This window comes from Myxine glutinosa, chromosome 5 (assembly GCF_964187855.1).
Source record: "Myxine glutinosa chromosome 5, kmMyxGlut1.1, whole genome shotgun sequence".
Classification (NCBI taxonomy): domain Eukaryota; kingdom Metazoa; phylum Chordata; class Myxini; order Myxiniformes; family Myxinidae; genus Myxine; species Myxine glutinosa.
Window position 1 is genome coordinate 207,139,069 of NC_136265.1, and position 19,697 is coordinate 207,158,765.

The window sequence follows — 19,697 nt, forward strand, 5'->3', positions numbered from 1 at the left end:
AAACAACCTGTACATACATATATAAACGTTTTTCTTTGCAAATGCTACATCATTACTGCATATAGGTGGGATCAAAATAAATAAAGAAAAGACAGCAACAACAAAAGCAAACTCAAGGAAAGGTATATAGGAACAAGAGCGCAGATAAAGTAATATTTCAGTGGAGATAAAACAAAAGCCGAAAATGTTCACACTTGTATAGCCAAACAAACCTCTCTCAACAAGGATCCGAAAAGCCACCTTTTGTCTTCGCCCATATTCATTCCTTGGGAGAACAAAAGAAGAAGAAGAAGACCTATTTATTGTTTGTTCGTGCATTGCTGTTTATAAAATAAACTAAAGCGAAGTCGATGGCGCGCAAGCGCAAATCACCAGCGCTTCCCAACTAAAGCAAAGTTGAAAGATGACAAAAGGTTGCACCAGGAATGACCAAATATCAAATTTTGGGTTAAATCTTTTTTCCCGTTTTGACCTGTGACCCCAAGTCCCCACCCCATGGGGCATGAACTGGGGGTCAAATCAAAAATATTGTTACACATATCATGCCTCCCCCAATGTTGATTGCATGTAGGTTTTGTTAAGCGTTTAAAAATGTCTCCATCATTGCATTTTCTGGTATTTGACCTTTTTGAGCCCACCCGAAGACTGGTGTTGGCTTAATGGTCAATTGGCTCGCTTGATATATTAGGGTCTTGAGTTTGAGCCCCTGCCATGCAATTGAATTAACACCAGGCCGGTTGACTCAGCCTGTCATCCGTCCGAGGTTGGCACAATGAGAACCAGATGACTGGTTACAGAGCGGCATTGCATCAACGGCAGCTGCGCACCCAGGAAAGGATGCAACGAGCACCCACAGGCTGCATACGAACTACCACCACCTGACCCCAGTGGGCAGGGCAAAAAAACATACTTTGCTTGCACCTTCTTGCCACGTGGTGATCATAACTATCAGGTTTGGTGAATTTCTCCACAGATGTTTCGGAGAAGATAGCATGACGGGCACCATTCAAATAGCTCCCCGATTGTTGTACACCGCTCTTTTCCTTTGCCATCTCCAGGCGCTGCATGACGTCATTGCCGGGCACAGAAGAGGGCCCGGTAATGATGTGCACTGAAAGGGAGTACTGTAAAACTTCGACTACAATGCACCCCTGTGCATAACGCGCACTCCCAACTTGGACTTTTGTCGCGGTGTAAAAATCTATAGACCTATATATAATACGCACCGCCATTTCAGCACTCAAATGAAAAAAAATATCGATGTAAAACATGTTATTACATCTGTCAAAAATATAGATGTCCATCTCAACAACGACTGTCGGCCATGATTGCGTAATAGTTGAACAGAGCGGCGCTAATGAAAGAATATCACGGCAGGTCAAGGAACTACATTTACGACAGTCGTAAATCGTATCAATCACGATGTTCAGTTGTGATTGAGCAAAGTTTAATCATAGCGGCGCATCTATCTATAATTCCAGTAATCTCTGTCTGTCTGTCTGTACGTCTGTACGTTTGTTTGTTTGTCTGTGACCGCTGTTTCTCGACAACTACCGGTCCGATATACTTGAAACTTGCCAGGTATATTGCTGGGGACCCGAGGATGTGCCTTTTCAAGGTTTCATATTAATCGGACAATTACTTACCGAGCTATGTCCAAAAAACGATTCAACCAATCAGAGAGCAGCGAACGATCGCGTGTGCCGAACGTGGAGGACACACTCTGCCTCGGATGGCACATTTGAGAGCGTATTCATTTATTTCACGTTTGCAAACTATGTTGGCGTTAAACTACGTTTTACAACTAATAAAAACGAATTTGCGATTCATTCGCTTTCCTGCGCGTTTGTGCACGCGATGGCGATTTCTTTACCAAACTCCGGAAGCCGTTCGCTTTGGACCAAACCATTGCATGTAAATAGAGGGGGGGGGGGGGGGTTCTGTGGTCGTTGCGAATGGACCAAACCATTCATGTAAATAGAGGGGGGGGGGATTGTCACTGTACTCGCAAGCCGTTCGCCGTTCGCTTTGGCGTTGCGAATGGACCAAACCATTTCATGTAAATAGAGGGGGGGGGATATAATTTTAGATAGATATTGTTACAGATACGACTTTGATGGTATGGTGGGCCGAGCGGGATGGCCGCCGTATCCGTACAAGTTACCCCGATTGCACCCGGGGTTGACTAATCGCGCTATGCTGGCTCAATAAGAAAAAGAAGACACCCGGCTGGATTATAATGACACAATACGACACCAGGGGTTCAGTTCTCAAGTATATTCGTACGGAAAAAGGTTAGATTACAACTACAAGAGGGACAGCATAGGAAGACAGGCACTTAGACACACTCTTATATTAACCCCGGACAGACTACAGACAAACGCGGGACAAGGCTCACTCACACGGGGTTTGATGGCCAGGAAAGCGGCAGTCGATGGCTCAGGTGCACCTGGCTCAGGGACAGAATCACGTACGGTGGTGTCCAGCAGATGCGGGGAGGTCGCTCAGCGCTCGTGGGTCGCGACTTTGGTGGAGATGCCGGGGAGGTCGCTCAGCGCTCGGGAGGGTGGCGTCTTGTCCTTCCAAGCTCGGGGCGCATCTCACGTCACGTCCGGCGCGGGGCCGCGTATATCCGGCGGGGAGTCACGCCCTCGCTCGTTAGCTCCGCCCCATATGGCATCGGCCCATGGCTTCTCATTGGGTGCGGGGGTTACCGGCTCCGCCCTTGACGAGGGGCCGACAGGGAGCCCCCTTCTGGGTAACCCCGTCGAGCACATGTTCAATGGCGGCCAACCGAGCCGGAGTGAGGACGCAAAGCCGCTGTTGTTGTGGTTGTTGTTGGAGCTTGAGATGATGGGAAGAGATGCGGGGAGGTATGGGAAGGTCCTAAACTCCTACTGGTGCCATATCATCACATTCTGGTGCAACGAAGAGTCATAATTAATGGAAACAAGTCCTTAACTGACATAGATTAAGAATAACTAGCAAGATGTCCTATAATTGTCTACGTGTGGTGCGGGGGACCTGGGCACGACATTTAATGGGGGAATGAAGGGGAAGATCGGCTCTAATGGGTGTTGTTTACAGACAATGGGACTAGGGAATGGGGTAAGGGGAGAGTTGGGGAGTATCGGAGAAGATAGGGGAATATTTACAAGCGGATATGGAGGTCAAATTCCATATTCGCAACATTGCACCCTTCTCTACCCTCGGGGCGTCCCGACCCGATAAATTTTTACCTACTTTAGTGTGGCACGCAATGTAGTTCCCTCTACTATTAACTCTACCCTGAGTGCGACAGTTTTATAGATATTCACAAATGAGTAAATATGTCCCCCTGCGACGTTGCACCCTTCTCCTCTCAGAAACACACCCACAGGATAACCGAATCCGGAAAGAATCCTCAAACTAAACATACAGCCGGTAGGGAGCATTATTTACAAGACTACGCTGATATTTACACTACGATCCAGGACCTGTCTTTGGAGGAACACATGCAGATGTTATGCATAGAGAGAGCGCGCTTGCCAACATCGATACACCAACCCACGAGTGCTCTGTGGCCGACGGCCTTTAATAACGTGCAGAGCACCCTTTCCGAGCATCAACAGCACCACCCCACCACCAATCGGTGCAGTCACCATTGTTCATTGGAATAAAAATAACTTCAACAACCCCTAACCCTGCAGGTGTCTCTTGCTCTTCTTGTGGTGCACTTGGTGGTGTTAATTAACAGTGGTTCACCTGTATGGCATAGGTGCCACGTTGACCCATAGGTCCATCCCCGGGTGGTGCTTGGCCGCAAACGAACTGCGGTCCATTGTGGGTGGCCACAAACATTGCGGTCCATATGGTGTATCGATCCCGGCAGCAAACAGCGAAAGTGCAGGCCCACAACTGCGCAGCCAGCACCTCTCTCTCCTCTCTCTCTACCCCAAAGCCAGATCCTCGGAGGTGGGAGACAAAAGAAGAAACAAGTGAGTAAGGTGGTAAGGGCGCAAAAGTGCACGCAATGTAAGGTGATGCACACTGGGGGCACATGGGAACCAGGTGAGACAGGTACGTTCCTATCGTACGCCCCCCCCCCACCAGGTAACCTACATGGCCCCTCCCTTACCCCTTACTGTATCCACACAACACAACACTACCCATAAACATCTACTTTACAAATCAACAAACATCCCTACTGTCTTCCCCGTTCCTCCCATATACCAAATTCGTCTTCTCTCCCTCCTAACCAATCAAATTTGCCATTTTCAACTCTCCTCAAAATTTGCCATCTCCAACTCAACATCAAAATTTGCCATTACCAATTCATCATCAGTCCCTCCTAGGGAGGGAGAGATGGAATCACCCCAATGTCTCATCCACGTCGTGATGCGTCTCACAAATCCAACAGCAATTCTCATTTCTGCAACACAAACAAAGAAAACACAGGTGTGGAGTCATCATCATCACCACAGGTAAGTGGCTGCGTATGGTGCGACAGGTTCTTCAATCCTAACTATCTCCTAAATGACTTTAACAACTTTACACTACCCGGGGTCTTTCTCCGGCCAAACCATTGGCCCTCTTACACTATGGGTTCTAAAAACCAATTCCCATTGGCCAAACTGTGGTGCGCTTCAATTTGGGGTCTCACTCCCCCGATTCATCTCCCGGTGCCCTCGCACAATTTCTGGGCTGTGGCGTGTACCTCTCCCAGTGGGTCTACCCACCTGCACACCTCCACCACTGCAGTTGCCACCCGAGCTTACCTAGCTCCTCACCCTAACCTATCTAACTGGGGCAGGCCCCTCCTGGCTCTGTCACCCCACTCGGTGCCCTCTGGCACTGGGCTACCCGGGTCCGTCCTCCGGATCCTCGGGCCCCATCCACAACAACTACTACCGGCTCCCAGAGCCCACCTGCGGCCTCACCTGGCCGACATCCTCACAGTGGTGGAGCGCCCAACCAACTACACACACTAACAGGCTACACGCCTAGCCATTTCCACAACACCAACGCACCCATCCACATACCATTCTGTCACCCGCACCACAGATGCCAATATCCAACTACAATTTACCTGTACCCTCTACCTAACACTTACACTACCCGCCCCGGGTGCTCGTGAAAGGGGTCCACTCTTCCCCCATCCACACCTTCGCACCATGCACACCACTCCGTACCACTCACTCCAACTCTCTCCACACACCTGTACCTGCACACCTGTGCTCTCACACCTGGTGCCACCTGCACCCTTCTCTCCCCAAGCGCATTCGCGCTGATCCACACACTCACTACTCATACACTGCTCCACACACCTGTCCAGTTGCACACCTGTGCAATCACACCTGTTCAATTCTCACACACACGGCATCATCTCAGCTAACTACTCCCTTCTGAAACTTGCGCTTCCCAGTCGTCCCTTTAAACTATTGCGCTCCCACGTCATTATCATCCATACTAATCTACCTGCGTCCCCACTACAGGTATCAGTCACTAACTAATCTTAACGTCACCTAATGTCAATCTCTTCTAGATCCCTACAATATAACCTAACCCACCCGGGCTAGTTTTCACTGCCATACACCCCATAAGCTATTGCTCCTTTGCCCCCCCATGGGAAGGATGGTGGATTTGCCATCCCACCACATCGGGGGTCTCTCACTACCAATTTTGCACATCAAATTTCAACAAATTAAAAATTTGCCAATCACTGCCCATCATCTGCCAATCACTACTGCCAATCCCTTGCCAATCATCAAATTTTGCTTTTCTCTAATTTTGGGTCCAAAACACTAACCTCATCACCCAGTCTACTCACTAATACCTCTCGGTGCGCCAATCCCTGTCCAAAGCCCGGCTTCGTAAAGCCAAGCAATGGATGCTGGTTGTTTTGTGCCAGCGGCTGGATGCGTCCGGCACTCGGTGCAGGGACGGGGGCTTACCCGGGCCGAGATCCCACGCATCACCTCGGCGTGGAGCCATCCAATGTCCCGATCTCGACCTGCCGGAATGCCTCAACAAAAGGTGGTCGCCATGACGACCCTTCCTATCGGGCTGCCAGCTCCGCCTAGTGGAGCCTGGACGCGGCCGTTCAAAGCGAGGCCCGGCACGCACCGAGGGCCTGCTTCGGCTAAAAGTCGCTCTAACCTCTAACCCGTGTAACGTCGATGCTTCACCTGGACGCTTACACCCCGCAGCCCGTTCCTTGCTCACACATCCAGCTGTGCCCATGCTCCTCGTACCCTTCCTTACACACCCAGGTACACTCATTCCACTCACAGCCTTGGTCACACACCTGACCACCGAACATTTTGGCACACATTCGTTCGTAGCACACCTCACCAATACACCTCTTCGCGCCCCCTCCTCGGTCACCTCCTCTGTGACAATCACAGGTGTGCTCTCATTCGCACACCCAACCACGTGCCTCACCACCAACTCCAGCGTGCATTCCCACTCACGCTCTACCATTCCAGGTGTGCATCCTTCCATCCCAGGTGTACATCCTCGCTCACCTGTCACAACTAACTCACGCTCCATGTCACTCTCACTACTTTCACCTCCATTCCTGACAGCGCACTCACCCTTACTCTTGACAGCACACTCTTTCCCCATGCACCTGTCCGTCACACACCTTTCTCGCGCACACTCCTGCGCACACTCTCCCGTCACACCCTCTGTAACACTTACCACACCGCGCTTCCATGTGCTCCCTCGCACACGCGCTACGACCGACTCACTCTCGCCAGCACCCTCACTACTCCTTGGCACGCACTTTTTCCTCACACACCCCAGAGTCGGACTTTCTCGCACACCTCCTCTTTCGCACACCAGACCTGTCGCACACTTCACCAACGGCCTCTCACGAACACCCGGGTCTATCTCGACCCCCAAGCTTCTTAAATCCCCTGGCGCATCATACGCACGACCATATTGGTCACCACTTACACCGGGTCCTCTTCCTCTTCGCTTCTCCTCCATCACCTGCGAATCCCTCATCCGGTTAATGAGCACATCATCACGATCCAAACACAGACTTTGGACCAATTCTTTTATCTCCTCTTTTATCTCTTTCTTATCCCCTCTCCGTCGCTTCTTAATTTCGCTCATCCCTTCTTCCACTTCTTCTAATTTCTGCTTCACCTCTTTTATTCCCCGGTACGTATCCTCAAGCTCATCCTCTAAGGCTACCTTGACCGTTTCCAGGTGCGTCCTCACCTGCCGGTCCTTCGTCTCCATTACCTCTATCACCTCGTCCAACCTCGTTGTCAGTCCCTCACGTACCATCTGACATTCCCTCTTTGTCGCTATTAAGTCGTTTTTTATGTCGTTTTGTGTCGCTTTTAAACCTCCTAATACCGCAGTGTTCCTTTGAACCTGCTCCACTAACTCCGTCTGTCCCACCGTCAGCTGCTCCACCTCCTGCGTCAGGTCCTCTATGCCCCCTTGTAACTTTACAGTCCCCTTTCTCACCTCCTTCTCCATGTGCTCCTTACAGTGCCTCACCTCCTCGCGCACTCCTCCGACCTCCTCACTCACTCCTCTTCTGATCTCCTCTCCCATCACTTGCATCTCCTGCCCAGATGCCACCCTCATCTGCTCCATTTCCTCCCTGTGAGCATCCAGTTTGGTTTCTACCCCCATTCTGACCCCCTCTATCTGCTGCTCCATTTGTTTAACTTCCCTTTCCGCTTGGTCCCTCATGTCCCTCAATTTGCCTTCCATACTGTTTTCTAACCCCTCTAACCCCTTTTGCATCCCTTCCATTTGATTCTCTTGAGCGGCCATTCTGTTTTCTACCCCCGTTAACCCATTTTTCACTTCTTTTATCCCGTTGTCTAACCCCTCAAAATTATTGTCTAACTTCCCAATTTTCTTGTCTAACTCCTCAAAATTATTGTCTAACTTCTCACCGGTACCCCTCGCTTCGTCCCTCATTACCCCCATTTGGTTTCCCATTACCCCCATTTGGCCCTCCAATCGCTCACCCTGAGCATCCATCCGGTTCCCCATTTGTCCCATTTTGGCTTCTAGCCTGTCCATAAGGGCCCCCATTTGCAGGAGGAAAAGGTTCGGATCCACCAGGGGCGCTGTCACGGTCGCCGGCGCGGTGACCAGCGAGGCGCCATTTTGCGCGCCTGCTACCCTCGCTGTTTCGCTCTCCTCACGTCCCTCATTTTGGTCCTGGATCGACCCTACCTCACTCTCCCCTACCGGACCCCAGCCGTCTTGATCCGCCATAGCGCGACTTGCAAAATTCGAGTTTCGTAAAACAAAACAAATTTCGGCCGCTCTAAATTTTGACCAAATTTTTTTTTTTTTCCTCTATTCGTTTTTTTTTTTTCTTCAAAATTTGGTCGGGCCTCGAATCTCACTCCCGACACCAATTGTTACAGATACGACTTTGATGGTATGGTGGGCCGAGCGGGATGGCCGCCGTATCCGTACAAGTTACCCCGATTGCACCCGGGGTTGACTAATCGCGCTATGCTGGCTCAATAAGAAAAAGAAGACACCCGGCTGGATTATAATGACACAATACGACACCAGGGGTTCAGTTCTCAAGTATATTCGTACGGAAAAAGGTTAGATTACAACTACAAGAGGGACAGCATAGGAAGACAGGCACTTAGACACACTCTTATATTAACCCCGGACAGACTACAGACAAACGCGGGACAAGGCTCACTCACACGGGGTTTGATGGCCAGGAAAGCGGCAGTCGATGGCTCAGGTGCACCTGGCTCAGGGACAGAATCACGTACGGTGGTGTCCAGCAGATGCGGGGAGGTCGCTCAGCGCTCGTGGGTCGCGACTTTGGTGGAGATGCCGGGGAGGTCGCTCAGCGCTCGGGAGGGTGGCGTCTTGTCCTTCCAAGCTCGGGGCGCATCTCACGTCACGTCCGGCGCGGGGCCGCGTATATCCGGCGGGGAGTCACGCCCTCGCTCGTTAGCTCCGCCCCATATGGCATCGGCCCATGGCTTCTCATTGGGTGCGGGGGTTACCGGCTCCGCCCTTGACGAGGGGCCGACAGGGAGCCCCCTTCTGGGTAACCCCGTCGAGCACATGTTCAATGGCGGCCAACCGAGCCGGAGTGAGGACGCAAAGCCGCTGTTGTTGTGGTTGTTGTTGGAGCTTGAGATGATGGGAAGAGATGCGGGGAGGTATGGGAAGGTCCTAAACTCCTACTGGTGCCATATCATCACATTCTGGTGCAACGAAGAGTCATAATTAATGGAAACAAGTCCTTAACTGACATAGATTAAGAATAACTAGCAAGATGTCCTATAATTGTCTACGTGTGGTGCGGGGGACCTGGGCACGACATTTAATGGGGGAATGAAGGGGAAGATCGGCTCTAATGGGTGTTGTTTACAGACAATGGGACTAGGGAATGGGGTAAGGGGAGAGTTGGGGAGTATCGGAGAAGATAGGGGAATATTTACAAGCGGATATGGAGGTCAAATTCCATATTCGCAACAATATATAGTACGGGCATATATATAGTACGGGCATGCCCTAGTATTAAATAAACGGCGGAAGTCGGATGACAATCCAACGAGGCAAACCGTAGCCTATTGTCGGACGACAATCACGTGGTACTCAAGTTGCTGATTAATTGTCTATATTTTATTATAAAAACCAAGTGTTCTTTAACAGCTTCATTCAGTTGTTCAGAATATTTACCACCGACTTCTATTTCCACTAGTTTTCTTACCCTAATTAACCATGAGTTCTCGACGACGATCACACACCATCGTTCAAAAACGAAACATTGTTCGATACGCTGAAGATCGCGGAAACGGAGGTGCTGGGCGGGAATTCGACGGAATATCTGAGGTGAACATCAGACTTGTGAAGAAGCGCTGGCTTGTCCTCGACGCCTTCCGCTGCCACCGCATGCAGTCCATCAAGACAAAGCTCGTCACCGATAAGACAGACCTCGCCATCATGCCTGGTGGAATGACAAAGATGCTGCAGCCACTCGACGTCACCGTCAACAAACCAGTGAAAGACGCGCTCGCATTTGGAACACATGGCTGCTTGAAGGCCAGCGCACCTTCACCACAGGTGGGTGTATGCGCACACCGACGCTCCAAGACATCACAGAATGGATCGTCAAAGTCTGGAACGAGCTTGATCCTGCCATCATCCAGAAGGGCTTCATCAAGTGCTCTATTTCGAACGCAATGGACGGCAGCCAATACGGTGCTCTCTGGACGGATGGCGACACCAACGCACCAGACGGCGGTGAATCCGACCGCGACGAAAATGATTTTCACTACCTGAACAATGACAGAGAAGGTGCAAATCTGGAGCCGCTTCTTCATCTATTCAATGAGACGGACTAATCGGAGACTGAATACTTTGCTTCATGATTGTGAACTTACAGATTATATATTCTATATTAAACATTTAGCTATTCTTTGTTGTTGTTCTTTGAGTATTGCCACTTCCGTTTTCGAAGACGTCCTCGAAGATCCTTTCAATCTGGAAAAAAAACTTACAAAAAAATTAGACCTATGTATGTGCACCTCTAACTTTAAAAAAAATTGGGTTAAAAATGTGCACGTTATCGGTGAAGTTTTACGGTACTCAGTTTTCACTCCGGTTTCTATCTTGTTTTCTTGTTTGTTTGTCCGGGCAATATCTCAGCCATCCTTTGAGCTAGGAAGCTGAAATTTCGGCACAATAGTGAGCAAGTCCTTTGGCAAAAAAAAGTATTTTTTGTTTTTTGATTAATCAATAAATTTATTAGTTACTTAATTATTATAAATTAATTAAGTACTTATTTATTTCCTTTCTCTTCTGGGCAATATCTCAATCACCTTTTGAGCTAGGAAGCTGATATTTGGACACGACAGTGACCAAGTGATTTGGCTGTAAAGGATATTTTTGATTTGTTGATTTATTGATTAATCAATCATTTTTTTTTTTTTCAATTCATGACAAATTTATTTCATTTTCAAAAAGTTAGTTTCGCATGAAGTACTGGTGGTTTAGGTATGCTATTAGCCAATTGACTAAGAAAATATTGTATGATCATTATTTGTTGATTTTAATTATGCAATTAATCAATCAATTATTGTACACCTCTCCCTCCCAATACATCTCTATGAGTTGCACGGAGGTATCGCCAGGTGCCAAAGGCGCCCCGGCATTGCCGTGCTGGAGGATATTTATTTATTTGGCATGGGGGCGGTGTACTTTAAATGTATCTGTACTTGTTTTTTTTTTTGTTTTTTTTTTATAGCATGGGGATAATTAATGAGGGACAACACTGTTCTTGACCAAAATCAAAAAGTCTTATCAAAATTTGTGTAAATATTGAAAACTGAAGTTGTAAAATGTGTATTGGTACAAACATGATGCAAACAGGATACCTGTATGTGTGCTGCAAATCTGCGGCCATAGAAGCAACGTCCACATATTTCTCTCCTGAGTTGTGCAGGTACTGTAGATAAGAAGCAAGAGATTGGGTTACTTTTGCTATCGGAAAATGCACATCCCTTACTGGCACACCTCGTGCCTTAAGTTTCATAGCTTACCACAGCTCCTCAAGGGTACGTATGGTCAAACACTGTGGAAATGGTAATACTCTCCAGAGCGGTATGTAAAGGGGTGCGACGACGTCACAATGAGGCAGATGGTGGTGGGCAGATACAGGATGGAGTCTAGTGATAAATTACAACCCAAGCTTAATCTATGGCGCGTCATCGCATATCCCCGACGCTTCCCACCGAAATGAAAGTTGAAAGATGGCGAAAGGACCCACCAGGATTGACCCAATATTAAATTTTGAGTTTACATTTTTTGTCCCATTTTGACCCCATGACTCCAAGTCTCCACCATCAGGGGTATGAACCCCTGATATATAATATATATATATATATAATTCAACCTGATATATAATATCAGGATAGAACCTGATATATATATAATTCATCAGGGGTTGAATTCAAAAAATGTTATATATTTCATGCGCATCCCAAAGTTGATTGCGTATACAGTACAAAGTTTTATTATAAAATGTGCCCGTAATTGCAATTTTCAGTAGTTGACCGTTTGAGCCGGCCCCAGTGGGCGGGGCCAAAAAGGACACTGATTTTACACCCTCGTGCCATGTGGTTATCAGAACTACCAAGTTTGGTGAATTTCTGCATAACCATTTAGAAGGAGATAGCTCATTATTCTCAAAATTATCCAATGTGTGATGGAGCAATGTACACTTGATGACTTGAGAGATGCATTACATAAACGGACATTTATAGAGCATGCTCATCATGTCAGGCAAGCGTGCCCATCGTGAAGATGCCTTATGGTCAACTCGGGCAGTCCGAGACACCTGCTAACATGAAAAGTGCCAATAGGATTTTGTTCCAGTTCGTCGGGGCTGCGTGTAAGACCTCACAGCAGCGGGTTTTCAAGATTTCCTTTTCTCAACTGATGCCAGTGGACAAGCAACCTCAACTTGCATGAGATTTATGTAATACTCCAGGCAACATTATGATACTGAGGAAAACTGTGTGGGGAATGGATCGCGGTGCCCAATCGAAGATGGGAGCAATTGCACCCAATCGAAGATGTTCCCTTGCACAAGGACGTTACCTTGTGACCCAAGGTGAGCGGAGCCACAGAGAAAATTACCTCGAGAATCCCAGCAAAAATGCACCATCCCAGTGCCTCCTCGCTCCCTATTTCCAACTCGGTGGACCTCAAACATCCGAGGTCTCCGCTCCAACCTGACAGATCTCTCAATCCAGGCCACTGCCGGTAAACCAGACATAATCCGTTCAAGAGAATCCTTCCTCCCACAGGATGTCCCTGACTCCTTAGATTCTCTCCCTGGTTATAGTCTTCTGAGATTTGATAGGCCTGAACCATACCCCAGTGGCAGAGTTATATTATACTTCAATATCTCAATTTCTCACTGCCCAATTGCACTGATCTTACACCTCCCAACACCCAGGAGTACCACCTGTGGCTGCAACTTATCCTCCATTCCTACGTCTTGCCCACATGTGTGTTGTACCATCTTCCCAACAGTGACGACTCTATCTAAATCTCTCTCTTAGACAACATGGACAAACTTTCAACCACTCTTCCCAACTCTCTCTTCCTCATATGTGACAATTTCAATCGTCACTATGCCACTTGGCTACATGTTGGTATCTCTCTCACCAGTCATGGAACTTCAGCAAAGGACTTCTGTGACTCCATGGGATTGATTCAATCTGTCAAATTTCCCACCCGGATTTCTCCCAATAGCAAATTCTATCTTCTGTACTTGGTGATGACTAACTTTCTGGCAAATCTCTCCTGTTCTTCCTCTGCTCCAATTGGTTCATCTGATCATATACTGACATCTCTGGCCATTCTCAGAGAGCTGCCTCAGCACCGGCAAGTCTGGCAGATTTTCGCACCTGCAAAAAAACCCACCGAAAAACCAAAGTTTGCATGAAAAAAACATCACAAGATGGTCAAACACTTGGAATATGACTTTCAATCCTCACAAATCTCACACTCTCATTATCTCTCTCCAAAAGGACCATATAGCATAGCAAGCCCTCCTATCTACGTTCTTAACAATCATCTTGAGGAAGTTCAGTCATTCAAACTCCTGGGTCTCACTATCGGTCATGATCTCCCTTGGGCAAACCACATTTCAAAATTGGCCTCCAAAAAGCCAGCCACCGACTAGGCATCCTCCATCGTAAAAGGTCCTCCTTGGCACATCTGAACACCTATCCCCTACAAGGCCTTCATTCGCAGCTTGATGGTGTACTTACATCCTCTCTGGGCTTGCTCCCCTGTCGCACATCTTGCTCAGCTTGACGCTGTGGAAACCAAGGCTTTCAAGATGAATGGAATCTCCCGTGCTGAAGCTGAGTATATGGGTCTATCACTTTGCCATCACAGATAGGTCGGTGGTCTCTGTCTTCTACCGCCTCTTTTATGGTGCTGCACCCCCTGCTCTTAACCGTGCTTCCCCCCCCCCCCCCCCCTTTCCTCCCAGGTTTCTGCAGGGCTCACAGGGTCCACCATCAACCCCCTTCTGGTGAAACTACCTATATCAAGGATCACTGCTCACGTGCATTCATTTGTTCTCCTTTTCCCACCTATGGAACAAACTTGCACATTCTCTTCAATCTCATTCTTCCCACCAGGTCCTTCAGGTTCAGATTCTTCCTTCCAGGTTCACCATCATCTCAGATCACTCCAAATTCAAAACAATCATCTTTTCTACCCTCATTAAACCCCACCCCCCTTCCCCTCCCCTACCCCCTTCCTCCTTTCAAATTTGCAGTCTCCCACCTGAGTTTCCTTCTGTATCCATCTGTTTACCTCTGCCACCAAAGGTGGATGGAGGTTATGTTTTCACCCGTCTGTCTGTTTGTTTGTCTGTCCGTTTGTGAACAAAATATCTCAAAAAGTTGTGGACGGATTCGGACGAAATTTGGCAGAGAGGTAGCGTATTTCACAAGGACGAAATGTTTAGATTTTGGTGAAGATCCGGATTCGGATCCGGCTACTAGAATTTCTTAAGTGATTCTTCACCATTGGGAGATCTGGCCAAAAACGATACATAGCAGGATATCTCAAAAAGTTATGGACGGATTTGGACGAAACTTGGTGGACAGGTTGGGTGTCTGACAAGGAAGAATCGATTCAATTTTGCTGAAGATCCTGATCCGGATCCAGCTAGTATAATTTTTTCAGTGATTCTTCACCATCGAGTGATATGGCCAACCAGGTGGAGGTATATGCTCTCTACTGAGTGCCGTTCTAGTTTTTTCATATTTTTGTATACTTAGTCGAGGCTCGTATAAGAGCTAACACATAGAACACATGATAAAAGGAGTGGGGGACAAGAGGGGGGAGTGGGGGACAAGAGGGGGGAGTGGGGGACAAGAGGGGGGAGAGAGAGAGCGGGAAGCACAACAGTAGGGAACAGGGACATCGGGAGATCTGTGGAAGGGAGAGGGCTGGGGCGGGGTACACGGGATAAACAAGATGAACACTACAGGGGATTTCAGGAAAGAAAACAGGGAATTTGAAGGAGGTGGATTTGGGGTGTATTAAGTAAAAGATGGGGGTAGAAAATATCAAGGTTTTGGATGGGGGAAGTTAAGAGATGGTGGTGAACAGCTGTTTTGAAGACCTGGAGGGAGGAGAGGGATTGAAGAGAGTGAGGGAGTTTGTTCTAGAGGCGGGAAAAGAGGAATGAAAGCGTGAAGGTGAGCAGCGAGTCTTGATTTTGGTAGTTTCACCAGAAGAGGGTTTCTGGCAGAGTTGACTTGACCACATTGGGCGTGTGTTCAGTTACCAAGCAGCGCTTGCCAAGCCAGCCGTTCCTTTTCGGTTTCGAATCGACTGCTTAAGCAACTTGGCGAGCGGTATACAAGAAACTCGAAAAGTGAACACAGCCGTGGCCGGACCACGCGAAATGAGTAAACGACCCGGGACCACGAACCTGTCTCACGCGCTCGAAAAGCCTCTGATCCCTCATTGGTTGCGCCCGAGCAAAAGAGCGCACCATCCCAGAGAGGCTCCTCTCCTCGCTCCCGATGAAGCCAGACCCGTACAGCAAAGCAATAACCCTTAACCGGAACCAGGTAAAAGCGCCGGCAAGACACGTGATCATTCCCGAATCATGTCCCTGAGCAAATTAAACGAAATCTGCGCTCCTTGTGGTTTGATAAATAATGTGCGAGGAGAAATACTCGCTAAAAATGTAAAACTAAATTTCACTTATAATACTCATATTATACTCCCGAGAAGGAAGGTGGAACAACGCACCGGCTGAACAAATCGTTACGATACACCGTAACAAGAAGCAATGGTTAAGCTGGTTTCGGGGTCGAGGGGGCGAATTCGTGTCCTAGTCGCTAGTCCCAACAACGTCCTTATCGGACTTCGGGAGAATCTGAGTTTGTCTCGATCTTCACCATTACATCCGACGTGTGTTAAGTCACCAAGTTTCTCGTGGACTGCTCGCCAAGTGGTCTCCACTATTAAGTGATTGAAAAAGAAGAAGAAGAAGAAAAAAACACCGTCCGGCACAGGAAGACGAAAAAAAAACGTCTGGCAGGAGAAGGAGAAGAAGAAGAGGAAGAAGAGTTCACTCTGGTGGGTTGGGCAGCGTGTGCTGTGGATGTACCGATCGAAAACCGATCTGTGCCTACATATCCAAGGCTGACGATGGCGGCGTCGGACCGAGGACCTGCCGAGGAGGCTCCACCTGGACGGCGTCCTCACGGGAGGCTGAAGGAGTTCTACGGGGTCGCTGAAAAGGACGACCCGTGTGATATCGACGGCGCAAAGTTCGACCCGGACGTCTTCATGACGAAGGTAATCGAGGTTAATGTTAATGGGTGAGCCGTGGGTTTGTAGACCAGGTTATGGTCTGGACAGAACCTGAAGCGAAAATGATAACGAAACGCGGAAGTGATTAAAAACACGGCCGTCTCATGTCGATGTCATGCTGCCCAGCGATGGACAGGCTAATGTAATGATTTAATAACTGCGCGGCTCTTCAACTATTTTCTAAACGATTTAATAACAGCAAGTCTTCTCTCATTTGTAGCACAAGGATTTGGGGGTAGTGTCATTGCCATTGGCTGAGGGCGCAGCTATACCTAGAGTGCACTGAGGGCCCTCTGTAGGTTAGGGTAGGAGTTAATAATTTGTTTATGGTGCCAGAGATGGCTCGCCTACTCTTCGCCGAGGACACAGTCAGATCTTTAACGTCCACCAACTACTGCTGGCAGACGGGACACCCAGTTTAACATCTATCCAAGAGACGAGACAGCAAACACCTTGATGAATCACCCTGCCTGAGAAATGCTGGATCCATATTAAAATCCAGGATAGACGGCTTTGAGGCAAGTGTGCATACCTCTAGGCCTGGCTGTCAAAAGGTGGACCGAGGTCCACATCCGGACCGCGGAGCTAATCCTGACCCCCCAAGGTCCTCAACAGGCGGACAGCGCTTCATATCCAGACCGCAGCCGGGCATCATCAGACAGATCCGCGGAGCTAATCCTGACCCCCCAAGGTCCTCAACAGGCGGACAGCGCTTCATATCTAGACCGCAGCCGGGCATCATCAGACAGATCCGCGGAGCTAATCCTGACCCCCCAAGGTCCTCACCAGGGGGACAGCGCTTCATATCCAGACCGCAGCCGGGCATCATCAGACAGATCCACGGAGCTAATCCTGACTCCCCAAGGTCCTCAACAGGCGGACAGCGCTTCATATCTAGACCGCAGCCGGGCATCATCAGACAGATCCGCGGAGCTAATCCTGACCCCCCAAGGTCCTCAACAGGGGGACAGCGCTTCATATCCAGACCGCAGCCGGGCATCATCAGACAGATCCGTGGAGCTAATCCTGACCCCCCAAGGTCCTCAACAGGTGGACAGCGCTTCATATCCAGACCGCAGCCGGGCATCATCAGACAGATCTACGGAGCTAATCCTGACCCCCCAAGGTCCTCAACAGGGGGACAGCGCTTCATATCCAGACCGCAGCCGGGCATCATCAGACAGATCCGCGGAGCTAATCCTGACCCCCCAAGGTCCTCAACAGGCGGACAGCGCTTCATATCCAGACCGCACCTGGGCATCATCGGACAGATCCGTGGAGCTAATATAAAATACAACGATGCAAAAAATGATTGTGTGCCACCTAAAATAGATGTACAATAAGCTTACAGTAAGGCCTCGACATTCATGGGGATATATTCGCATTATTTTAAATGTCCTGGCGTCACAGTCCTTGTGTTAGAATTCTATTTTATTTTAAATCCAAACTAAAAATTATTTTTTCCTTTCACGTTCTTGTTCGGAAAGCCATTCCAATGTTGCTTTGGCTGTATGCTTGGGGTCATTGTCCTGTTGGAACGTAAATCTTTACCACAGTCGATGGTCTTTTCTAAGCCTCCTCACAATTCTATCTCGGAGTTCTATGGCCAGTTCCTTGGACTTCATGGTAGAGTTTCTGCTCTGACATTCAATGTCAACTGTAGGACCTTGTATAGAAAGGTGTGTTTCTTTCTAAATCATGTCCAATCAATTGAATTGGCCACAGGTGGACCTCCAATCAAGCTGTAGAGGCATCTCAAAGATGATCAAAGGGAACTGGATGTACCTGAGCTCAATTTGGAGTGTTGTAGCAAAGGGGATGAATACTTATTGACTCAAGATATTTCAGCTTTTCATTTTTAATAATTTTGTAAAAATTTCTAAAAAATAAATTCCACTTTGACATTATGGGGTATTAGGTGTAAATGGGTAGGTGGGGATTGTCTGTGCCCGTAAAAGCCGCGAATCCGGGAAGAACAGGTCTGCGGATGGTGAAGCAGGTCACATTTGATGAACTGGGAATACATGGGGTCCACAAATATCGGGATTTCATGGTATACACTTTCAAATAGTTTAATTTTTAAAAGTAGCATATTTATAGCTGGCGAAGCCGGTGTTGTGAATGAACGCGTATTATGTTGGAAAGCCAGATTTTGCTGGATCCTTTGAGAATTTCGAAGCTTTGACGCACCAAATCGCTCCATGGAGGCCGCCATCTTGAGGATGCGGAAGTATGCATTTCACTATGCAGAAGTATGCAAACAATTGCGAAAAAGTTCAATACGAGTTTGTTTCACCCGTCTTTTTTTGATTCACAATCTTATGCACCTCTAATTTGTAATTAAAATACTTTGAGACATGATGGAGTGACTTTGTTGAGTGAATTTGTAAAATATTTTGGAGAAATTAAGTGCAAAACCAACCTCGTTCCCCCCGCATGGGCCCTGGTTATCTTCAACGAAAATCGTCACCAAACACCGGAACCAATCAGATTCGGGCATTTGAAAAAATATTTTTAAAAAGCTTATTACCGTGTTTCGGAGGCTGAAAACGGCGTCAAATATTCTAAAATTGACGAAGAATTGTTTTTTAGAAATCTCGCGGCCGTAGGGGATAGTTTTTCACGGCCGGAAATATCCGAAGTTGAGACGGAATTCACCGAATTAATCAAGAAGTAAATTTTATAAATTTTAATCTCATCCAGAATGCAAATGGTGTCATTTTAGGTCTGAATAATTACATTAGGCCCAGTTAAAATTTCTTAAAATATGCCCTGAGCTAGCACATCGTATAGTTACTTCCTTAAGCTTCTTGTGACATTTATTGTATGTAGGTATTGGGGAGGACTGTCTGCTCTTCTCTTTTACCAAGTCTTACCAGGTACGGTACCTACTACACCTACCTACTACCAACTACCTAACCTACTGATGCCATAGTGATGGGTAAAATAGTGGCAAGAGGCTTTGGCTTCGCCGGCTCATTGCGGCTTTGCAGTCGGGTCATATTATACAGTATTTATTTATTGAAATGTATTGCAATGTGTGCACTTAAAAAAAACAATTTTAACACCAGTTGGGTTGACAATTAAATAACACCAGGCCAGCCATTAAATATATACCAGGTGGGTTAACTCAGCCTGTCATCCTTCCGAGGTCGGAAAAATGAGTACAGTATCAGCTTACTGGAAACGGACACTGCATTGGCGGCACAGCCGTGCTTCCAAAAAATGCAGCCTCAAGCTGTATACGAAACGGCAACAAGTACCTATGCTTTTAGGGTTAGAGCTAGTGTGATGCTGTGCTGTAGTTATGTATGGACCTGTGCTGTATTTTATTTTGA

At 47.9% G+C, this 19,697-nt stretch overlaps 2 protein-coding genes across 3 annotated transcripts in view; one reads left to right on the top strand and one right to left on the bottom strand.

Annotated features, from left to right (window-relative positions):
- The window catches only part of NVL (nuclear VCP like), a 54,265-nt gene extending 38,619 nt beyond the window's left edge, over positions 1–15,646 (bottom strand). For both annotated transcript variants that reach the window (XM_068115008.2, XM_068115007.2), the window contains exons 1-3: positions 15,467–15,646; positions 11,376–11,446; positions 213–265 (exon numbers count right to left, since the gene is read on the bottom strand). In XM_068115008.2, coding sequence (XP_067971109.2) covers positions 213–265; positions 11,376–11,446; positions 15,467–15,637 — 295 coding nt within the window. In that variant the 5' untranslated portion in view covers positions 15,638–15,646. The remainder of the gene's footprint in view (positions 1–212; positions 266–11,375; positions 11,447–15,466) is intronic.
- A 160-nt stretch (positions 15,647–15,806) lies between these two features.
- Positions 15,807–19,697, top strand: part of VPS51 (VPS51 subunit of GARP complex) — a 38,816-nt gene continuing 34,925 nt past the window's right edge. Inside the window, exon 1 of the mRNA XM_068115004.2 lies at positions 15,807–16,344. Coding sequence (XP_067971105.1) covers positions 16,195–16,344 — 150 coding nt within the window. The 5' untranslated portion in view covers positions 15,807–16,194. The remainder of the gene's footprint in view (positions 16,345–19,697) is intronic.